This window comes from Lissotriton vulgaris, chromosome 2_2, assembly GCF_964263255.1.
Source record: "Lissotriton vulgaris chromosome 2_2, aLisVul1.2, whole genome shotgun sequence".
NCBI lineage: Eukaryota > Metazoa > Chordata > Amphibia > Caudata > Salamandridae > Lissotriton > Lissotriton vulgaris.
Window position 1 is genome coordinate 298,725,341 of NC_141688.1, and position 21,664 is coordinate 298,747,004.

Consider the following 21,664-nt stretch of genomic DNA (forward strand, 5'->3'; position numbering starts at 1 on the left):
CTGCCCGCATTCAAAAGCTATTATTGGGCATCCCAGCTGGTGGTCGTTAATCACTGTGTGCACCAACCAGGGACAGCTTATAAACTGGATAGACACAATCTGTTCCCCAGCAATTATCCCAGTTCAATCTATGGAGGGAGGAACTATGCACCTAACTACACCCCAACTTCCACCATAATTGACATATGGTACACTGCAAAAACTGCGTTGGGGTAGAAAGCTAGAATTACACAAGTCACTCCATTGCTTGACACGCCAACTGGGCACGTTATCGAAGCATCCTGGCTTAAGCAAGTGAGAATTGATAGATCTCTCAAGGGTTGGCGACCACCACGCGTGGGGCGTGGTGGTCCCTTTCAATGATCTCCAACGGGATTACCAATTGCAGAGCAAAGAAACTTTAAATACCTCCAAGCCCGGCAAGCGTTACAAAGGGCGAAACCCAGGGGCACAGAATTGCCGGCCTCCTGGCCCCTTGAGGCTAGACTTCTGAACGATTACCTCCAGGAAAAGGGTATTTCATTGACATACCGCAAAATACTCAACAATACACTGGACACACTTGGGAGAGTTCATGCAAGGTGGGTGGAGGACATCAGGGATATTGATGGTGAAGAATGGCAAGAGGCGTTGGCTTTCCCCAGGAGTGGTGATCCATTCCTAGTTTAAACTCATTAACTCAAACTCCTACACAGAAATTACTACAATAGTCAGGTGCTTGAAAAAGTGGGTGCCCTGAGCTCCTCTGCTTGTCCCACGCGATGTGGTCGAACCGGCACATAGCTGCATCAGTGGTGGGGCTGCCCGATTCTTCAGACAAACTGGGGGAGGGTCACATCAGCACTGTCCTCAGCCTGCCATCAAACTGTTGAGGTCTCACCCGCGTGTGACTCCTCAATATATGGGATGCAACTGATCTGGCGAGAACCGAGAGAGTTTGGGTCTCCCTCAGCTATATGGTTGTGAAATGCAACATAGCCAGAACATGAAAGGGCATACTCAATCCCAAGTTTCGAGACTGGGAGTCTTATATGGACTGGTGCATGCAGGCGGAAAGGGTGGTAATTGAAAGTAGAGGATGCCCGCAAAATAGACGAGAATCTGGGTGGACCACGTGGGAGAGTAAGGTCTATATGATTTAGTTCTGTATGAGGCACTTGTTTGAAGTATTGATCTAATGTAACAGTGTGTCGAATAATGTACCAATGCACGGGAATTGTTTTTGTTTACTCAATAAAAAAGATTTGTAAAAAAAAATATATGTGTCATGTCAAGATCAATCAATCAATCTGGGGCTTTTAGAGAGCAAACTACTCACCCGGAAACAGGTCTCAAGGCGCAAGATGAAACTGTTTTTCTCCTTATGAACGTAATTGGCAACATAAATACATTTATTGCATCACTAGCTTACCCGTCGCGCGTTGCTGCGATCTCAGAAGAAAGGAAATTCAAGGAAACTCATTATGATAACATTCAATTTACATTGTGTCATTTTTATTGAAACTTATTCATTTTAAAATGGAAAACATTTCAATGTGTGGCTTGAGAAGTGCGTACTCAATCGGCTTCCAATCTTGATTCTCGTTGCTCTCCTGTTTCATTCGAGCGGGCTTGAGCAGTGCCTAATTGATCTGTTTCCAATCTTGATTCCGGTTGCTCTCCTGTTTCATTCGAACGGGCTTGAGCAGTGCGTAATCGATCTGTTTCCAGTCTTGATTCTCGTTGCTTGTTCATTTGAGAAGAACGGGCTTGTGCAGTGCGTACTCGATCGGCTTCCAATCTTGATTCTCGTTGCTCGTTCGTTTGAGAAGAACATGCTTGAGCAGTTTGTATTCAAACAGCTTCTAAACTTGCTTCCCGTTGCTCGTCTGTTTCTGAAGCTCGTAATGCCTTTTTCTTTTGTGCTTCAGATGTAGATCGACCAATCGATTTCCGTTTGGGGAGAATAACTGTAGAAGATGCTCGCAAATTCGCTGACGATTTCAGTATTCGAAAGATTATGAGGGCCCTGGGGGGCCGATATTTTAAAAAATGTTTTGCCAGAAATCTTCGCGGGAGTGTACTTAACAACTTCTCAAAGTTTCATGGCGATCGGATGAATGGTGTACTAATTTTAAAGGACAAACAGACATACAGACATACATTTGTTTTTATATATATATATATATATATATGTATCCAAACACGAAAAAGCAGCGTGTTCCTGCCTCTTTTTTCGGCGGGCTCTCGACAGGGTCGCCGACCCATAAATATTCAGTCACCTCCTGGTTGTATTCTTTTCACAGAAACCAGAGTCAAAGCCCCAATAGTGCGCAAAAAAGGTTTATTAGGCTCAAAGAAAAATGACCCTACGCGTTTCGAAGTCAGCCGACTTACCCGTGAGCAAGAAGTCGGCTGACTTCGAAACGCGTAGGGTAATTTTTCTTTGTGCCTAATAAACCTTTTTTGCGCACTATTGGGGCTTCGACTCTGGTTTCTGTGAAAAGAATACAACCAGGAGGTGACTGAATATATATATATATACATATATATATATATATATATAGATTAAGGAAGTTACACTGAAGTTTCTTTGTGTTACTATTGCCTTAGAAATCTAGGGTTATACTGCCCCGGTGTCTCGGCACTAGCTGAAAGCTGGCGAAGGTGAGAGAACTGTAAGATTACACAACCGTGAGAGAGGTATCAAACAGAAAGGTTTTAAGACTGAGTCTGAAACTCAATTCCAAGGACAACAGTGAAGACTGATGTGGTGTACACTGGGAGAATATATCAGAGGGCACACTAGAAATGTATCAAACTGGTGTAGGATGACACCGCTTTCCTTTGCATGCAATGTCTTTCATCCCAACCAAGACTGTGCAATGTCACTGTCCTGGAACCCCTCTTCCCTTGCAGATTACCAGAGTCGGAGAGGAGACGCACAGGTTGATGCCTTGTTTACAGTAAGAGTGTTATATTCTTTCGCTGAAGGTGCTATTCCTGTGATTTATGGATCTCTCTGGTCCATCTTCTCCCCTAGGTGCTGGTCGTACGTTGGGAAGACAGGGGGAGGACAGCAGGTATCTCTCTCCGGGGGATGTATGTCCAGAGGAATCATCCAGCATGAGCTGAACCACGCCCTGGGCTTCTACCACGAGCAGAGCCGCAGCGACCGCGACAATTACGTGACCATTATGTGGAACAACATCATACCCGGTCAGTGACACCACGGGCTCCACTTACCACTGAGAGGGAAAACTGAGTTCCACTCAGAATCCTGATCGGCTCAACATGGCATTGATGTAGACCCCTTATTGGCTCAGCTTAGGTTTGATCACAGATGTCCACCAACACACCCTTTCTATCAATCTGTCCCTTGGCTATGGTGATCAATATTTGTCACTGTCACAGCAGGCTGGTGTCCTTTTCCAAACGTTGCCACATCTGAAGGCATTAACTGGAGCAGAGCTTCATTTGAAACAGTTTGTTCTTTGCCGACACAAAACGTCCTGGCACAGGATACATTGTAACTCATATTTAAAATGCATTTCCCCGAAATTGATAATGAGGATCAGTGACTGCTAACTGCAGTGCCCCACTCCAGAGGAAAGAGGTTCAGATGTACACAGAAGTGTTCAGCTTAACTTGCTGCATTGCATGAATGCAATATTACAAAACTATGCTTTCAGACTTTTCCCACTTGTATGTGGGCTCCACAATGCAGCAGACATGCAAAGTGGGAAAAACTAGGAGAAATGAAAATATTGCACTCCGCTCTACTTGCCTTGAGGAGTCACTGGATTTACCCCAAAGTCTACAGATAGGGAATGATGTCAACACCCTGGGTTGTTGCATACTTATGAGTGTGCATCACCCATTGAATGTCCCCTTGACGCAAAGTAATGCAAGGCAGTGCAAAGGGCAATCCAATCTAAGGTCCAGGGTTCACCCTGGAGATTATCAAGGGGGTTGGATCACTTTATGAGGCAAAAAGGTTTCATAAAGAAAAAACATGATGACTTTTCTTTCAATAACACAACAGTGAGTTATCTTTAACCCTGGCTGATAACAATGTCATATTCAACACTGAAGCAATTAAGGTATTTTCCTAAAATCTCATGTTTTCATTCTAGTGCCGAGGCCCAGATATGAACTCACCCCCATATGTTCCCAGTTTCACAGCTCTGCCAATAGACTACTTCTAACCCCTGTAATGACACAGGAACACCGCCCCCCAGTGAGCTGGGACCTTCACTTTATTGAAATGTGCCCTGTCAGGCTCAGTCCTCACTAACTCATCTCAACTGTCTTCTCATCTTAACAGGAGACATCGGCAACTTTAACAAAGAGAACACCAACAACCTTGGCCTGGAGTACGACTACTCCTCCGTGATGCATTATGGGATGTAAGTCTCCGATGCGCAGCTAAGAAGAGATCTTCAGTTTAAAACTCTCATAAAAGGCTTTTATATATAGACAGTGACCCTGATTTAGTTGTTGGCGGACAGGGTACTCCTTTGCAAACATGACGGTTACCCTCCCGCCAAACCCTAGGACCACCCGCTTCATTTAAAGATGGGCGGACTCTAAGTTTCCCGTCGACAGAGCCCCTGTTGGCACTGTTGATGAAATACTTCCTGTGACAGCCAGATGGAGTAGCGGCCATCTGAGGAATGGCATGACAATGCCTGCCCTATTTAGGGTGGACGGTGTAATATTTTCTTGTCCATCACCAACGGGAAAAACCTAACATTGAGGGACAAGAAGAAAACAATAATGACCCCCACAACCTGGGTGAAAACCTTTAATAATTGGAAGGAACCGCAGTGATGATGGTTCCTTTTATTATGTAGAGATGACAGCTGGGCTGTCGGTCCTGTCTACATTTCGCTGATGGAGTACTGTCGGGATGGCGTAGGTAATGTCCTTTGCCACCGCCCTAACCTTCCATCCACCAACCCTAACTCACACCCAGTGATTCTGATCTTTTTAATCAGCGCTGAGATAGCAGGAAATGGGAAGTAGAGGGTGGTGTTTATTTCACCTTTGATGGTTGGGGGAAGGGAGCAGATCATGGTGCATATTGGAGGCTCTATTTGTGAGGAAGAGCTCCAGAGTGCTGACTGTGTGTGTTAGGAGGGAAGAGGAGCGATTGAACGATGGCTGGGCTGGTGTCTTGAGTGCCAGAATGTAGAAGCGCCTTAGGAGGGCAAAAGTGAGAAAGGGAAGTAGACTCATTGCTGTGTCAGTAAATATCTTCCCGTAAAGTGGAATGCATGGGTGTGGAAGAGTGGTGCATAAACAAATGGATTCTATCAATGTGAAGTGACAAAAAATATAATATTAATTTCTGTGAATTGTGGGAAGATTCACTCTCTCTTAAGGTGGTAAAGATGAGAGCACAATGTGCTTGTTAAAATACCCCTCACACACTAAAAAAATCCAATAGTGTCATGCTTCATCATTGGGGTCTTCCCGTCCCTCTACGGGGCGGGGCGTGCTACGACCTGGCGAACTACGCGGGAGCACTGATAATGTGACAAGGCTATGTGATGGTGCAAGGTGAGTTGTGTCAGTGAAGTGTAGGGACCTAATAATGTGTGGGAAAAACAAAAAGTTAAAAATCCTCTGGCTAGTGGAAAAAAACAATTTATTCACTTCCCTAGCTGGGGACGTTAAGAAGGGGGTTTTGGGGTAGAGCAAATAGCCACTACCTGGTCTACATGTTTCGTAAGCAGTCCCCTACTGAAGGTCCTGATGAGTAAGCAGTAGGGGACTGCTTACGAAACATGTAGACCAGGTAGTGGCTATTTGCTCTACCCCAAAACCCCCTTCTTAACGTCCCCAGCTAGGAAAGTGAATAAATTGTTTTTTTCCACTAGCCAGAGGATTTTTAACTTTTTGTTTTTCCCACACATTATTAGGTCCCTACACTTCACTGACACAACTCACCTTGCACCATCACATAGCCTTGTCACATTATCAGTGCTCCCGCGTAGTTCGCCAGGTCGTAGCACGCCCCGCCCCGTAGAGGGACGGGAAGACCCCAATGATGAAGCATGACACTATTGGATTTTTTTAGTGTGTGAGGGGTATTTTAACAAGCACATTGTGCTCTCATCTTTACCACCTTAAGAGAGAGTGAATCTTCCCACAATTCACAGAAATTAATATTATATTTTTTGTCACTTCACATTGATAGAATCCATTTGTTTATGCATATCTAATTGGAGGGTGATTCTATCAGTACCTCTCTACTTCCTCTTGTGTTGTGGAAGAGTGGTGCCAGCAAGGCTGTGTTGGTGGCCATCACTATTAGGATCGATGCTCCGAATGAGAAGCGGGGTACAGAGTGATGGCTGTTTTGGTGCATATGGGCACCACAGTTTGGAACTGGCGTTGATGGTAAAGGTAAGCAAGTGAATTTGAGAGTTGAGTCATGGCTGTGTCAGTGCACATGTTCCCATAGACTGGAATGGCCACATGTGAGGAAGAGCAGGTGAATTGGTGAAAAACTCGATATAGAGTGGAGGATCCATTGTTTATGAATCGCATGAGGATGGTACCTCAGTATTAATGCCAATCTCTGTCGCAAGATCAAATGACATGAAGCCCGAGTGGAGACATTTTTCAAATCAGTGCTTTTTAGGATCTGAGGTTATGAGTCTGAGTGAGGGCGCTAAGGTGAGCGTGTGCTAGCTCCATGGCTTTGAGGCTCATGAAAAGGAGAACTGAGATGTTTTAGACTAATCTGGTTAGGTTTTGTAGGGGGCTAGGTCTAGAAAAACATTGAGATTAGAAATGCAACGTTTTAAGCAAACACCAAATATTTAACCCTCACCTGTTCCCACTGTAGATTCACCTGGAGTCGCTGTAGAGTTTTATGGGTGAATAATGAATTATAATGGTACATACACTATGCACTTTAACTGTGAGGCTTCCTTTCCCAGGTATGCTTTCAGTAACTCATTTGGACAGCCGAGCATCGTCCCCAAGCCAATTCCTAACCCACCCATTGGACAGAGGGATGGGCTTAGCAACCTGGACATTTCCAAAATCAACACCCTGTACCAGTGTGGTAAGGAATGCATGCCTGCAGATAGACACTGAAATTTCATAGCAGCCACAGAATATTTTCTTCCTAGGCTGTAATATTATATTTATCTTAATGATTCAAACTCAATTTCTACCAATATCATCCATCCTAGGACATTTTTATTTTTAAAGTTTATTTTGGAGCGCACCTTGTGCAATTAATTATTGTGTAGACCCCAGCATCCCTAAATGACTAGTATAAAATACCATATGCAAACAGAGAACTCAAGTAGAGTGTTGTAAAGCTTTCCTAAAGGTAAGCTGAGTATTCTATTCTTAATAACCAGGTGTAGGCAGTATATTCAAAATCTTTGGGCCAACTAGTAAGAATCTGCAGTTTCCCTTCTCCTGAATGTTAGTACTTCCATTGTGGAGAAGATATAAGCGCATGAGCCTGAGTTACAAGAGGGAAGATGTCTAGGGGTTTTATCCAACAGCCTGTGATTATGCTGTTTCCTGGAAACACTTGAAAACAACAAATGCTTTGTTGAAGATAATGGCCTTTTGGATAGGTTGCCATGAAGCCTAGCCTTCTGATATGTGATGATATATCCATAGTTTTAAGTTGTGCCACCATGTCTTGTACATGTTGTATCTTAGTAGATAGAATTTTGGAAGCCAACTCATAAAGGAATTGGTATAATCTAGGTTTGAATCAGTCAGTGAACCAGATATTATTTTTTTACATTTGTTTTGGATGTAGGGCAATGTCTGTTTGAGATGTCATATGCTGAATAAACCTGAAAGCACTACAGTGCCTCAAAGTTAAATTCTGCATTCTAGATGACCCTCAGCTTTTGAGCTTTCTTAGTCAAGGTGGATGGGATCTCAAAGAACTGGGGACTGAGTAAGGTTATTCAAACGTCTGTGACTTGAGCCTATGCAGAGCATCTCAAATGTGCTCCATTAAATTTGAGTCTACTTTTGTTCAACCCCGTAGCTTATGGGCCCAACACATACACATAGATATTTATGTTATTAGCAATTAGAACATTGGAATGTTGGGAGCTCCATTGAAAACAATGGAGTGCTCTGGGCTTATAATGGCTGGTATAAGCCAGAAACTCCAACATTCCAATGTTTCTTTGTTCACAGCTCTGACTGTGAACAAAGGCTTCAGGGAGCCTGAGGGGATTCCAACCCCCTCACGCTTCCAAAACGCTTTGTTTTTTTGTTAGAACATTCTGTCCCCTAGTGACAGAATGTTCTAATAGCCTTATAACCCTTCGTAGATGGGCTATACCGCTATTAAAGTCCCTCTCCCTTGTTAAAGGCCCTCGCCTTCGGCTCGGGGCCTTTAACGCTGAAGAGGGCCTTTAATAGCCGGTATAGCCCTCTACGGCGGGCTATAAGGCTATATTAAGCATTGTTTCAGGTCCCTGGCACTAATGATAGAAAATAGCAGCTTGAATAACACGAGAGAGAGGGTGAAAGAGTGAACCCTGGGGTACTCCACATTCAACCTTCCCCTCTGATGACTTGTAGGCCTCTAGTGTGACACTTTGGGCCTTATTACGAGTTTCGCGGTCCTCCTGTTGGCCCACCACAGCCGAGCTGACAGGAAGACCACCAAGCCCGTCTTGAGTACGCTCACTGGATTACAAATGTAAGCCAGGGTGGTAGGGTAGTGCTGCCGCGGTCTCACTGCGGTGACTGTGGAAGGCTCATAGGAGAGTCTTTGCAGCAGACCATGACCGTGAAAGCGCACGTAGCACCTTCCTGCATGGTGTTGCCTTCTTGCCACACTGTGCAGGGACGGGGTACAATTCCAGGGGACTCAACATGTGTACCCCCAGACCCAGATCTGACTGGAAGATTTATTAGGACCCCCTTAGTTGCCTCTCCACTGCCCTTTTCGTGATGGGCTAACCGCCATGAAGTGAGCGGTTGAAAGCCAATTCATAATATGCCTGGAGGTGCCAGCACCGGCACCCCAGCATACTGAGGCTGGTTGCAGACCACCAGCGCCACAGGAACCTTGATCCCGATGGAGCTGATGATCTTTTGTCGGTCCGACCACCACACTCAGAATACTGTGGGTGGACCCGGAGTGGTGGCAGTGGTCGGACCGCCACCACAAGTACGGCAGTCCTGAGGACCGCTGTACTTGTAATAAGGCCCTTTGTGTCTGTCCTCTTAGAAAATCATCAGAACCATTCTAGAGCTGTATCATACACAGTAGTCACTGTTCAGAGCTGGTCAAGCAAATAGATCTAACCATATCAGCCAAGATAAAAATGTTCCACCATCATCAGCGAAGGAAGGCATCTATTGCCCGGCTGGGAACTAAAACCTTCAACCATTAATTCCTCTATTCGTTATACTGTTAGGATGAAATCTCAGCATTTATCTCTTGATGAGATCCCAGTATTTATCCCCTGGCTGAATTCCAGCCTTTGTCTCTTCCTGATACAATCCCAGCATTTATCTTCTGGTAAGACCTCAGCACTTGCCCCCAGTGGGATCCCAGCATTTTTTTCCCATGGTGGATCCTAGCATCCATCATATGACATGATGACAGTATTTATCCCCTGATGGGATTACCAGTGATTGTCCCCTGCTAGGATCCTAGCATTTATCACATATTGGCCAGGCAATTATTGAACACTGGAATCCCAAAATGTACTGCCTAAGTGAGTTCCTGCATGGATCCCCTGAATAAATTCCAGCATTTATCCCATGGTTGATATCAACATTTACCCTTTGATTAGATTCCAACATGTATCCCTTAGCTGGATCCCAGCATTTATTCCCTGATTGGATTCCAGCATTTATTCCCTGATTGGATTTCAGCATTTATTACTTTATTAGATTCCAGCATTTATCCCTAGATTGAATACCGGCATTTATCACCTCAATGGATTCTAGAATTTATCCCCTGACTGGATTCCAGCATTTATCTCCTGACTGGATTCCAGCATTTATCCCCTGACTGGATTCCAGCATTTATCCCCTGACTGGATCCCAGCATTTACCCTTGGTGTGAAGTCAGTATTCCGTTCATGAGAGTATTCCAGTATTTGTTCCCTTATGAGATCCCAGCATTCATCTCCTGGCATAGATTCATTGAATCCAGGAATCCGCTACTAATTGGATCCCAGCCTTCATATGGAAATAAGCTCCCACTCTTTATACCTGACTACAACGCCAGCTTCGGTCTACTGACAGGATCCTTAATGATGTCCTGATAAGACCAGTAAAGAGTAAGTGGAGTGGCAGAAAGATTCTAATCTTGGTCCAAATATAATTAGCTTTTTCCGACATTCATTTTATCTAAATCACTAAAAATCTATCCTACCTCTACTTCCATTTTATCTGCACCAGGGCAGTTTGTGTGGAAGTACAATGTGTCCAGTGTGGTACTTATATTCTTGTCTGTGCTTCAAATCATTGCTATAACCTGAACCAGCCATAGGAATCAATTTTAAGGTCAAGGGGCTTCCTCTTGGTGGAGCTATTAGATGCCAGCTTAAATATGAATGAACCTAACTGACTAATTCTCAGTAGGAGCCGCTGGAGGGAGGAAACTCCACATGTTAGGGTCATTGTGCAGTTTCAAGACATAAATATTTAAAGAATTTTAATTTTCATATTTGGTTTCAGGTGTTTGCAGCACTATATTCCCTGACCCGACCGGCACCGTGACATCTCCCAATAACCCTTCCTTGTACCCAAACAACGTCAACTGTGTTTACCTGATCCGAGTGCCATCTGATAAGGTACGACCTTCACAGAGAAGCTGATGGGGCTAGTCGCACTTTCCTCCTGCCGGAGTCCTAAGCCGCTTAGGTGTGGGACTTACAGTAGTACACTGGGTTAGGAATTGCCTAATTGGTGGCAGAGGTAGCTGCTGAGGTAGGTTACAGTGGTCCATGAGCGGGAAGGAGAGGATCTGTCCCTGGAATGTTCTCACCAATGACATCAGCACCATGGCTGCGGAGCTTCGAGGAAGAACCAATCAGAAGGTATTATTGAAATTTACAGTAGTGCTGCCACAACAGAGTAGACGGAATAAAGCTTCAAGAGTAGGTCTACGAGGAGCAACTATGAGAGAGAATGTCAGTGGAGTTCCCCAAATGATATGGATATGTACGTGTTAACCTATTAATGAACAGTGTAGGAGAATAGAACACTGGCGTGCACAGACATAGGTATTATCTCCTGAGTGTACGGCACAAGAATATCGAGCTTTGAATATAGTTCTACAAAAAAATCATAGCCAAAATATCACAAAATATGGTTAAAGGCAATATATGTATCAGTAAGTATAAACTTACTATACTTAATCTCATAATTATCTCAACAATATATATCTATATGGCCTTAAGGTAAGGTGATGTGGAGAGTAGTTAATGTATACTTAGCTGTACATACTTAGAATGTTTTCTGACAGTTGAGATTCTGACTGCAATGTTTTGTATGTGATATTTCTCTGCTCGATATTCTACCCCCAGAGGTCTAGGGCGTTCACCTTGAGCCAGTAAGGAGCGTACTGTACCATGTGTCTTGAAGCTTACACCAGGTCAGCTCTCTAGGTTTTTCATTTAGGTGTGTGGTCTTGACGGAGAGCCACATCCTAGCATGGGCAATCAGGAACCCAGTGTGTATCTTCTTCACAAGAGGTACGTGAGCACCAGCAGAGGTTTGGTTCCAAGTAGAGGCACCAAGAGAGAAAACAGGAGTTGCAACGACAGCATTCGAATGCCATGTCTCTTTTTTTTTATTTTTATTCTTTTTATTGAACAATAACTCAGGGCATGTTTTGCACATATATGACAAAGATTACACATGTTTCAGTACTATAATTCCTTACTTCCCAGGTAGATTCCCATCTTGTGTGGCCCACAGAACCCAAGACTACTAGGGAATGCAGTTACTCACATTCCCTCATCTTCCCTTGCCCTCCCTTTCCCCCTTTTCAGTAACCCTTGTATGCCCTTGATCCAGCGCTCCTGTAGAAAATCTGTCTCAATAACACTACCTAATACCTCAATACTCACCATTATTCATGTAACACTTAAACAGGCCCATAACACCAATGAGACCATTTTTGAGCAACTGAATCATGTGATCTGTTTAATAAATTCACTCACCTAATATTTACACTATTATATACAAATGCAGCTTATTATCTTTACCATGGTTTTTAGAAACATTTATTATTAATTAAACAGGTCACTAAGGCAAATGGATCAACTGATAGTAACTAGACAATGAATAAACAAGACCAGCTTGTCATTTCAAAATCTAATTTTATTTAACTTTATTAGCAAAGAAAGTGCATTTAGGCTTAGAATCTTTATTTTATTAGCAAATAAGAAAGCAGCATTTTATTAGGAAATGAAATATTAGACTGACATTTATTCAAGCAAGATCAAAATCATGAATTATTAGCAAATAACAGTTTCCATACCCTACATCTTTTTCCCTGTCTATCTTTGCTTCACCTGAAAAGGAAAATAATAATTAAATAAGCTGTCCTTACGTGCGCCAACAGTCCAACAGCACGTCAATCAGGAATCGGGAAGCAAGCTTTTTGCCCTTCTCATGATGTCAGGTTTTATATCTTTTCACCATCTAAAAATTTCTACTTTCTGTATACTTTCAACAAAATCCAGATCTCTCATTGGCTGAGCCACTTCAGTCCACCATTAGGTCATTCTTATATTTTATCCAAGTCCGGGCTTCTCATTAGCCCTATTATCCTTCCCTTCGATGACATTTGGCTTCCTAGAAAGTGTTACTTTTTTGTTCGAGTACTGTTCTTTTCACTTCCTAACCTTGGCAGACATTCACAGATCCTGTCCTTGGGCCTTTACTCCGAGAGCACATCTTATTCAAGCAAAGTCTTTTTTATTCAGCAAATATTTCCATTACACAATGCAAGGCTCCATTCTGGACAAGATTTCTTTCACGTCTGCTTCTCTGTCAGCCATATTTTTCTCGAGCCACTTTTTAGGCCTCACTTTGGAAACTATTATTAAAGAAACACAAGACATCAATTAATTAAAGAATTGAGACCCATTCTGTTACCCTTCTAATTATTAACCGGGTTAATTATGTTACCTAGCCAAAGCAACACAAATGCAGCTTTTTATAATTACTTTCTTCTTCAGTATCTGCACGAATTCCAAAAGGCTTTTATCACAAAAGACATAACATAAGCACAAATAAGAAGCACAAATAAGAAGCACATGCCATTAGTTAAACAGCCAGATTTAACACTGACCAGTTTTGATCTATATCATCTTCTACTGGCAGTACCAAGTGGGGCTCAACGGGGTGAAGTGTTGCCAGCTTGTGGCTGCGACGGAAAGTCTCCGCAAGATCTGGCGCACTTTCTTTTCATCTGCCCCTATTACTCCATCCCACGGAAACTATATCTTAAACCGTGCCTTAAAAAATTGAGTTTTGCACAAATCAAACCTGCACTTTACTATTTACAACTACTGAATAGCGATTGTACATTATTTGTCTGTAACTTTTTTAAAAAAGCCATCTGCTTTAGGAAAAGTATGGACGGTTAATTATGCTGCGAATGTTTTAGGTGTCTTTTAAGAATACAGTTATTTATGTTTTTAACCAAATACTGCTAATGCTCATAGTGCCTGATGTACCATCCCTTTCTCTGTACTGTACACTGTGTCTTTTATTTGCCATATGAAATGAATTGTTTGCAATGTTTTTAAACGTGTACTTATGAATTGTACTTTTATGATTGTAAAATCTACAATCGAATAAAGATTTTTGAATTGAAATTGAATAATACTGACAAAGACAATAGACAAAGGTAAGTTAAATATTTTCTTCTTTGCGTATGCAACATAAAGCACATTAGTTAATCCCGCCTGTAATGTATGCAATTTTAAACTAAGTTGATTAATATTTTTTCACCACATGCTTATTAATCAAGTTATATATTATGGGAGATTTACTTCACAGGTTAGAACAACATTTTTCTCTTCACCCTGCTCCATCACCCTCCATTGACCCCAGATGGTATCCCATTTTTGTGGGCATCCTCTGGCTTTGTAGACTACCTTCTCTGCCCCAGAGCACCGATATAAGTAATTTTCCTATTCCAGTAGATCTGGTATTCGGCTCGCTCCCCACTTTTTGGCTATGTTTCTTTTAGCCACCATCGCTGCCACTTTCAGCCGTATTAATGTATATTTGGGCCATTTCTCCTCCCCAGTAACACATAGTAGCAGCCATCTCGGCTCCGATGGCTGGGTGACTTCAAACATGACTCTTGTCACCTCCTTCCAAAAGTCATGGATACATTTACATTCCTAAATAATGTGAAAGAAGGCGCTAATTTCCCCACACCCCCTCGCACACCGGTTGCAAAGTCTAAGAATCAAATCACTCCGTTCCAGCCCTGAAGAAGTCAAGGGTTTACATCCCATTGACGAAACACATGTTGACTGACTCGGGAAGCAATACACCATTAACAATCAACATTTCATAGAAAGGTCATCAGTGTATTCATCGTTGACCAACGGAAACTGTTTCATATTGTTCATTTACTCACATGCATGTGTACAGGACCTGTTGTTGTTTATAGTCGGACCCTGGTCCAGAATTGAGGGTTTAGGGTTTTTTTTTCCCTCACTTGTAGCACCTCATTTATTGTCTTAATTTGTGTTAACTCTACGCCACCTGGCATGCGCTATTCCAAACCCTATGATAATTAACACCCCCCCCCCTTCTTTCACTGGAACCAGAAGCAGTCACTGAATTAAAGAGTCGAGGTAAAGAGATGCGAGTATTGTTTGAGAGTCAATGCAAAATCACCGATTGAGTCTAGTCTGGGATAACTATCAAAAACTCAAAATCAGTGCTGTTTAAACAAATGATGGATAGAAAGTTATAGACACTCAAGAGGTCATATGTCTAATTTACTGCTCTTTCATCTAGATTCTTCTGCAGTTTGATGCCTTTGATCTCCAGTCCTCCCCAAACTGCGCCTCTGACTACCTCACAATCTACGATGGCAACAATAAGGCAGCCCCAGTCTTACTTAGCAAAGCGTGTGGGACCGGAGAGCTCCAGCCATTCACCTCTTCCAGAAATGAGATGTTGCTGGAGTTTGTGACGGACGGCTCCATCACGGCCAGTGGGTTCAAGGCCTCCTACAGCAATGGTACGGTCCTTGGTGTCAGGCCGCTCTTAAACAGGGCGAAGGACCCAGAGGTCTCCTACAGCAATGGTACGGTCCTTGGTGTCAGGCTACTGTCAGACAGGGAGGAGGAATGCAGAAGGCTCTGACAACAATGGTTTGGTCCTTGGTGTCTGGCTGCTCTCACATAGGGGACGGAGTACTCAGAGGCCCCCTACAGCAATGGTACGATCCTTATGTCAGTCCGCTTTCAGAAAGTAGACAGAGGATTCGGAGGCCTCCACAGCAATAGTACAGTGCTTGGTGTCAGGCCGCTTTGAAATAGGGAGGGAGGTCACCAAGGCATCCTGTAGCAGTGTTACAGTCCTGATTGTCAGGGCACTTTCAGACAGGTGAGTGAGGTCACAGATGCCTCGTACAGCAATGGTACAGCCCTTGGTGTCAGGCCGCTCTCAGACAGGGGAGGGAAGAAGCAAAGGCCTCTTGTTGGGACCCAGTGAGCTGTGCTCCTAGGTTATCTGGGCATGTTTGCATATGGTTTCTCAGAATCAATAGAGGTCTAACCATGAAATACAAGATGTCGTTGGCCCAGTGCACTGACATAATCCCCTTGAATCTGAGAAAGGAACAGGGGGTGGTACATAGATTAACAGTGTTTTGTTTCTGATTTCTCTGCCTGGGGAGTCTTGCTCACTGATGATCGTGAGTTGTCAAAGATCACACTGTGCACAAAATATATGAGAACACATATGATTAGTTATGTGGGAGAGTACTGACAACTCTAACTAGTTGCACACCTATAGACACATAGGTGTATCTCCCATGGCACCAGTGTGCTTGCTGTTAAACCAGCTGAAGTTTTTATCGCAAATAATTTCCAATCAAACGTTGTGTCTTGTTCAACAATAAATTGTATTTCACATTGTTTCTAGTTATATCACAATGTTTCTTCACTCATCATTTGTAGCAACATAATCCAATGCATTTCGGTGAATTTGTTCACCTTCGTCAGGGAATTTCTACAAACAAATAAAGGATATACATTGTAACTCTCTTTGAATAAATACATGTTGAATTCACACATTATTTAAACGTTTTGTTTAAACTACTAAGTCTCATGAATGTTCGCCCATATTAAACAAAAATATCTACAAACACTCGTGTTTAGCGGTGCTGTGTGGTCCTGTAACCGTTATGTTTAGCGTGTAGTGATTCAATTAAGCTAAAGGTCAGCTCTCCGTTAGGCGGGGGCTTAAAGATAGTTATCATGCGGTGTGTTTGCCGCTTCCATTCGGTTAAACTGAGTCTCGCCCTAGCTCACCTTGTGCTACTCACGAAAATCCTTCCGCTCCTGCCTGCGGGTTGTTGTTACGGTTTGTGAGCTCGCTGGCTCTCGGTAATACAGCGTGACGCTGCGTATCTAGCGCATGCGCTGTGTGTGACTTTGCCGTTTTTTTTATTCTACTTCTACAAGTGTTTTTTTTAAACTGGGTTGACAATGCAACAAACTTTAACCAACGTAACATCGTGTGAACATCGCTTAACTGCAGCGGGTAGAGTTTAATCAACGCGCACCAAATAAAATGTTGTATGATATTGCTGTGCTCGTGTCTAATTCTAATGCATCTGTCATGTTATACAAGAACAGGTTTATAAGGAGCATAAAAATTCTGTTCGATCATTTAAGCCATGTGGCTTAAGACTGTTCAAGTAATAAATCCAGTGATTTTCGCGTTTCAACAAGTTCTTTTTGTTCAACGCTCCTTCCTTTTTCGGTACAATTTCCAAAACACAAGCTCTCAGTTGGTTTAAATTGTGTCGTTTTTCATCAAAATGGGTGGCTATCGTGGATTTCGTGGAATGGGTTCTGATGTTACTCTTATGCTCTGTCAATCTCACTTTTAATTTTCCCTCCGTGTGTCCCACGTATACACTTCCACATGGGCATTTTAAAAGGTAAACCACATTGGTGGTGTCGCAGGTTGCATTGACCCTCAGTGGTATTTTGTGTCCTTTCATGGGGTGACTAATATTCGACCCCTTAATGATGTTATGACAGTTAGCACAATTTAAGCACGGTACTGTTCCTCTGTATATTTGGTGAGGTTTGGTTTGCTTAGGTTTCTTCAACAGTTCACTTAGGTTTTTGCCTCTTGAGTGAGCAAATAAAGGTTCCTGATCAAATATTCCATTGAAATCCTTTTCCATTTTGACTATTTGCCAATTCCTGTAGATGATTCTTTTGAACTGGGGGCTTACGTTTGAATATTTACTGACGCATGTTATTCTTTGTGATTTAGTACTGGTCTTGTAAGTTAGTAGTTCTTGTCTGGTTTTCATTTGTGCTCTGGCCTGAGACTTCTGGATCATATCCTCTGGATAACCTCTGGTTGCAAATCTGTGTGCCATGATTTGTAGTTGTTCTTGGCATACGTGGTCCTCAGACACACGGAGAGAAAATTAAAAGTGAGATTGACAGAGCATAAGAGTAACATCAGAACCCATTCCACGAAATCCACGATAGCCACCCATTTTGATGAAAAACGACACAATTTAAACCAACTGAGAGCTTGTGTTTTGGAAATTGTACCGAAAAAGGAAGGAGCGTTGAACAAAAAGAACTTGTTGAAACGCGAAAATCACTGGATTTATTACTTGAACAGTCTTAAGCCACATGGCTTAAATGATCGAACAGAATTTTTATGCTACTTATAAACCTGTTCTTGTATAACATGACAGATGCATTAGAATTAGACACGAGCACAGCAATATCATACAACATTTTATTTGGTGCGCGTTGATTAAACTCTACCCGCTGCAGTTAAGCAATGTTCACACGATGTTACGTTGGTTAAAGTTTGTTGCATTGTCAACCCAGTTTAAAAAAAACACTTGTAGAAGTAGAATAAAAAAAACGGCAAAGTCACACACAGCGCATGCGCTAGATACGCAGCGTCACGCTGTATTACCGAGAGCCAGCGAGCTCACAAACCGTAATAACAACCCGCAGGCAGGAGCGGAAGGATTTTCGTGAGTAGCACAAGGTGAGCTAGGGCGAGACTCAGTTTAACCGAATGGAAGCGGCAAACACACCGCATGATAACTATCTTTAAGCCCCCGCCTAACGGAGAGCTGACCTTTAGCTTAATTGAATCACTACACGCTAAACATAACGGTTACAGGACCACACAGCAGCGCTAAACACGAGTGTTTGTAGATATTTTTGTTTAATATGGGCGAACATTCATGAGACTTAGTAGTTTAAACAAAACGTTTAAATAATGTGTGAATTCAACATGTATTTATTCAAAGAGAGTTACAATGTATATCCTTTATTTGTTTGTAGAAATTCCCTGACGAAGGTGAACAAATTCACCGAAATGCATTGGATTATGTTGCTACAAATGATGAGTGAAGAAACATTGTGATATAACTAGAAACAATGTGAAATACAATTTATTGTTGAACAAGACACAACGTTTGATTGGAAATTATTTGCGATAAAAACTTCAGCTGGTTTAACAGCAAGCACACTGGTGCCATGGGAGATACACCTATGTGTCTATAGGTGTGCACCTAGTTAGTATTAACACTTTACACTCCAGGAGGGGAGTGATTTCCATGAGCACAGTAAAAGTTATCTACAACTAAGGCGGTGCACAACCCTACATCCACAAGAGTACTGACAACGACATCTGATAGCGGGGATCCTCTATATGCAGAACTTCTCCCTGGACATGAACAATGGGCCCGATTCACAGAACTAACTTAAGACAAAATCCTAAACTTACTACCATTTCGGTATTCACAGAAGTTAGGAGTCCTATCTTTAGGACTCCTAAATGCCTTCTGTGAATAGCGAAAGTGTTAAAGTTAGAATTTTTCTCAGTTTAGGAGTAGTAAAGTTAGGGGGCAGCCCGACACCCACCGACCACGCACGCAACCTGGGAATCATCCTCAACTCAACGCTCTCAACCAAGCAGGTCAACGCCATTTCCTCCTCCTGCTTCAACATCCTCACATGCTCCGCAAGATCTACAGATGGATCCCAACAGATACAAGTAAGACGGTCACCCAGACCCTCGTCAGCAGCAGACTCGACTACGGAAACACCCTCTACGCGGGAGCCCGACCAAGCTCAGCAAACGACTACAACGCATCCAAAACGCCTCAGCACGACTGATCCTCGACGTACCACGCAACGGCCACATCACCCACCACATGAGAAACCTGCATTGGCTCCCCATCGACAAGAGGCTATCCTTCAAGCTCCTCATCCAAGCACACAAGGCACTCCACAAAACCGGCCCAGCCTACCTCAACAGACTGCTACATCCCCAACTGCCAGCTATGCTCCGCCGACCTCACACTCGCCACTGTCCCGCGCATCCGAAGAACAACCACCGGTGGGAGATCCTTCTCCAACCTCACCGCCAAGACATGGAACACCCTCCCACTGAGCCTACGACAGACCCAAGACCTGCTGACCTTCAGGAGGATACTTAAGACCTGGCTATTCGATCAGTAGTGCCCTCCCCCCGAGCGCCTTGAAACCCTCACGGGTATGTAGTGCGCTTTACAAATTATTAATTGATTGATTGATTGATTGATTGATTGATTGATTGATTGATTGACTCCTAACTGTAGGACTCCTAAATGCCTTCTGTGAATACCGAAAGTCTTAAAGATAGGATTTTTCTCAGTTTAGGAGTCCTAAAGTCTAACTTTACTACTAATAAACTGAGAAAAATCCTAACTTTAAGACTTTCGGTATTCACAGAAGGCATTTAGGTGTCCTAAAGTTAGGAGTCCTAACTTCTGTGAATACCGAAATGAGTTAGTGCCTTCTGTGAATATCAAAATGAGTAAGTGCCTTCTGTGAATACCAAACTGGTAGTAAGTTTAGGATTTTGTCTTTAGTTAGTTCTGTGAATAGGGCCCTCTATTATTTACCATCCTAGCAGTAAATTTGACCTTTCTGACTTGGACTCCATGCCATGTCTTCGATTTCTTGCCATGTACCACTATTATTCGAGACATGTGAGCTGAGGCACAAATAGCATGCAGGGGGCACCAGGCAGAACCCTACTCCTGGTTCCGATTTGGCACACAGTTGTTGGGGGGCTGAATATGAGATGGTGTTCTGTGTTTTGTGTGTGTGCGGACTTTATACACTCTTGACCAGTACTCTATGCTGCAGAGGACTAAGATGATTTTTTTTCTTCTGTCTGACAGTAAAATGTGGCGGAACGTTCACCAGCTCTCCTGGCACTGTCTCATCCCCCTACTTCCCCAACATTTACAATTCCAACATGGACTGCGGCTTCTACATCATGGCTCCAGCTGGATACAAGGTAAGTGAAGGAGCTACCTAAGGTCACTCTATTACTGAGAATAAGAGCCTGTTAGGCCCTGGAATCATAAAGAACCATTTAGATTGTCTCTTTAGAGAGGACAGTGTGGCATCATGATATGCCAGAAAAGGAACAACAGAGCGCAGTTTAATACCAGAATAGGTAAATGAATTAAGTTTCAACTGTGGGATTAATAATATGCTTTTTTATTGTAAATTGTAGCTTGCTGATTAGTGGTACACCATAAGTTACAGAAAGCCTGTTAAAGTGTTATGACTTGTTTATATACAAAAAGGCAATATATTGTGCTGTTACTAGTGTTAATATTAAGTGAGGAGATTAGGTAAATGGTGGAAGACAAACATATAAAAATGTACCTGATAATTAGATATGAAATTGGTGCAGCTATGGAGACAATAAATAAAGGGTGAATGAAAATCCATACAAGTACTGCATATGCACTATTTTTGCAAATCCTAAACAACAAGATTACAAAGACTAGATGAAAAGGTGTTGTTTGGATATTTTGTTATTGTTAAGATAAGCAAATGAAAATTAACATAAAATTTTTAAATAAGAATTCGAGCAATTGTACAATATAAATGACAGAAACACACTGCATGTGAGATTTTGTTTCATTGACATGGGCACTTTTTATTGCAGATTTATATGACAATTTTTTATTTTTTTCACTTTGAATTGCACATTTCTTTAATTATTGCAAATAAACTTAAACATGAACATAAACTCTGAAACAATAATGAGCATATAGTAAATATGTCCACTTGTCATTGGCATTGTGTTACATTTCGTTTACAATTTTTCTATATTTAAACAGTACACTGTGACATTTTCAATTATTGTGCTATATACATAGTTTGCATCTTGTAGCAAATCCTGTATGTTTTTTTCAAGGCATTTTTTATATTAGATCCTGGTGCCACTGCACCTGCTGTACCATTTAAAAAATCAGGACCCTAGTTCCTGCTAGATAACTGCACTTAGCCTGTTTTAAGAATGTACAGTTATTGTTCTTATATTATATAACAAAGCAGAGTTAAACAAGCACGTTTTAAATGCGTGCAACCAGGGGAATATAAGTATGGGTAAA

The 21,664-nt window shown here is 42.5% G+C and overlaps 1 protein-coding gene across 1 annotated transcript in view; it reads left to right on the forward strand.

Moving 5' to 3' along the window:
* Positions 1-21,664, forward strand: part of LOC147729341 (embryonic protein UVS.2-like) — an 81,455-nt gene that overhangs the window by 39,234 nt on the left and 20,557 nt on the right. The window contains exons 6-11 of the mRNA XM_086959831.1: positions 3,023-3,198; positions 4,307-4,388; positions 6,933-7,060; positions 10,681-10,796; positions 14,998-15,223; positions 20,435-20,553. Of these exons, the coding sequence (XP_086815957.1) occupies positions 3,023-3,198; positions 4,307-4,388; positions 6,933-7,060; positions 10,681-10,796; positions 14,998-15,223; positions 20,435-20,553 (847 nt within the window). The remainder of the gene's footprint in view (positions 1-3,022; positions 3,199-4,306; positions 4,389-6,932; positions 7,061-10,680; positions 10,797-14,997; positions 15,224-20,434; positions 20,554-21,664) is intronic.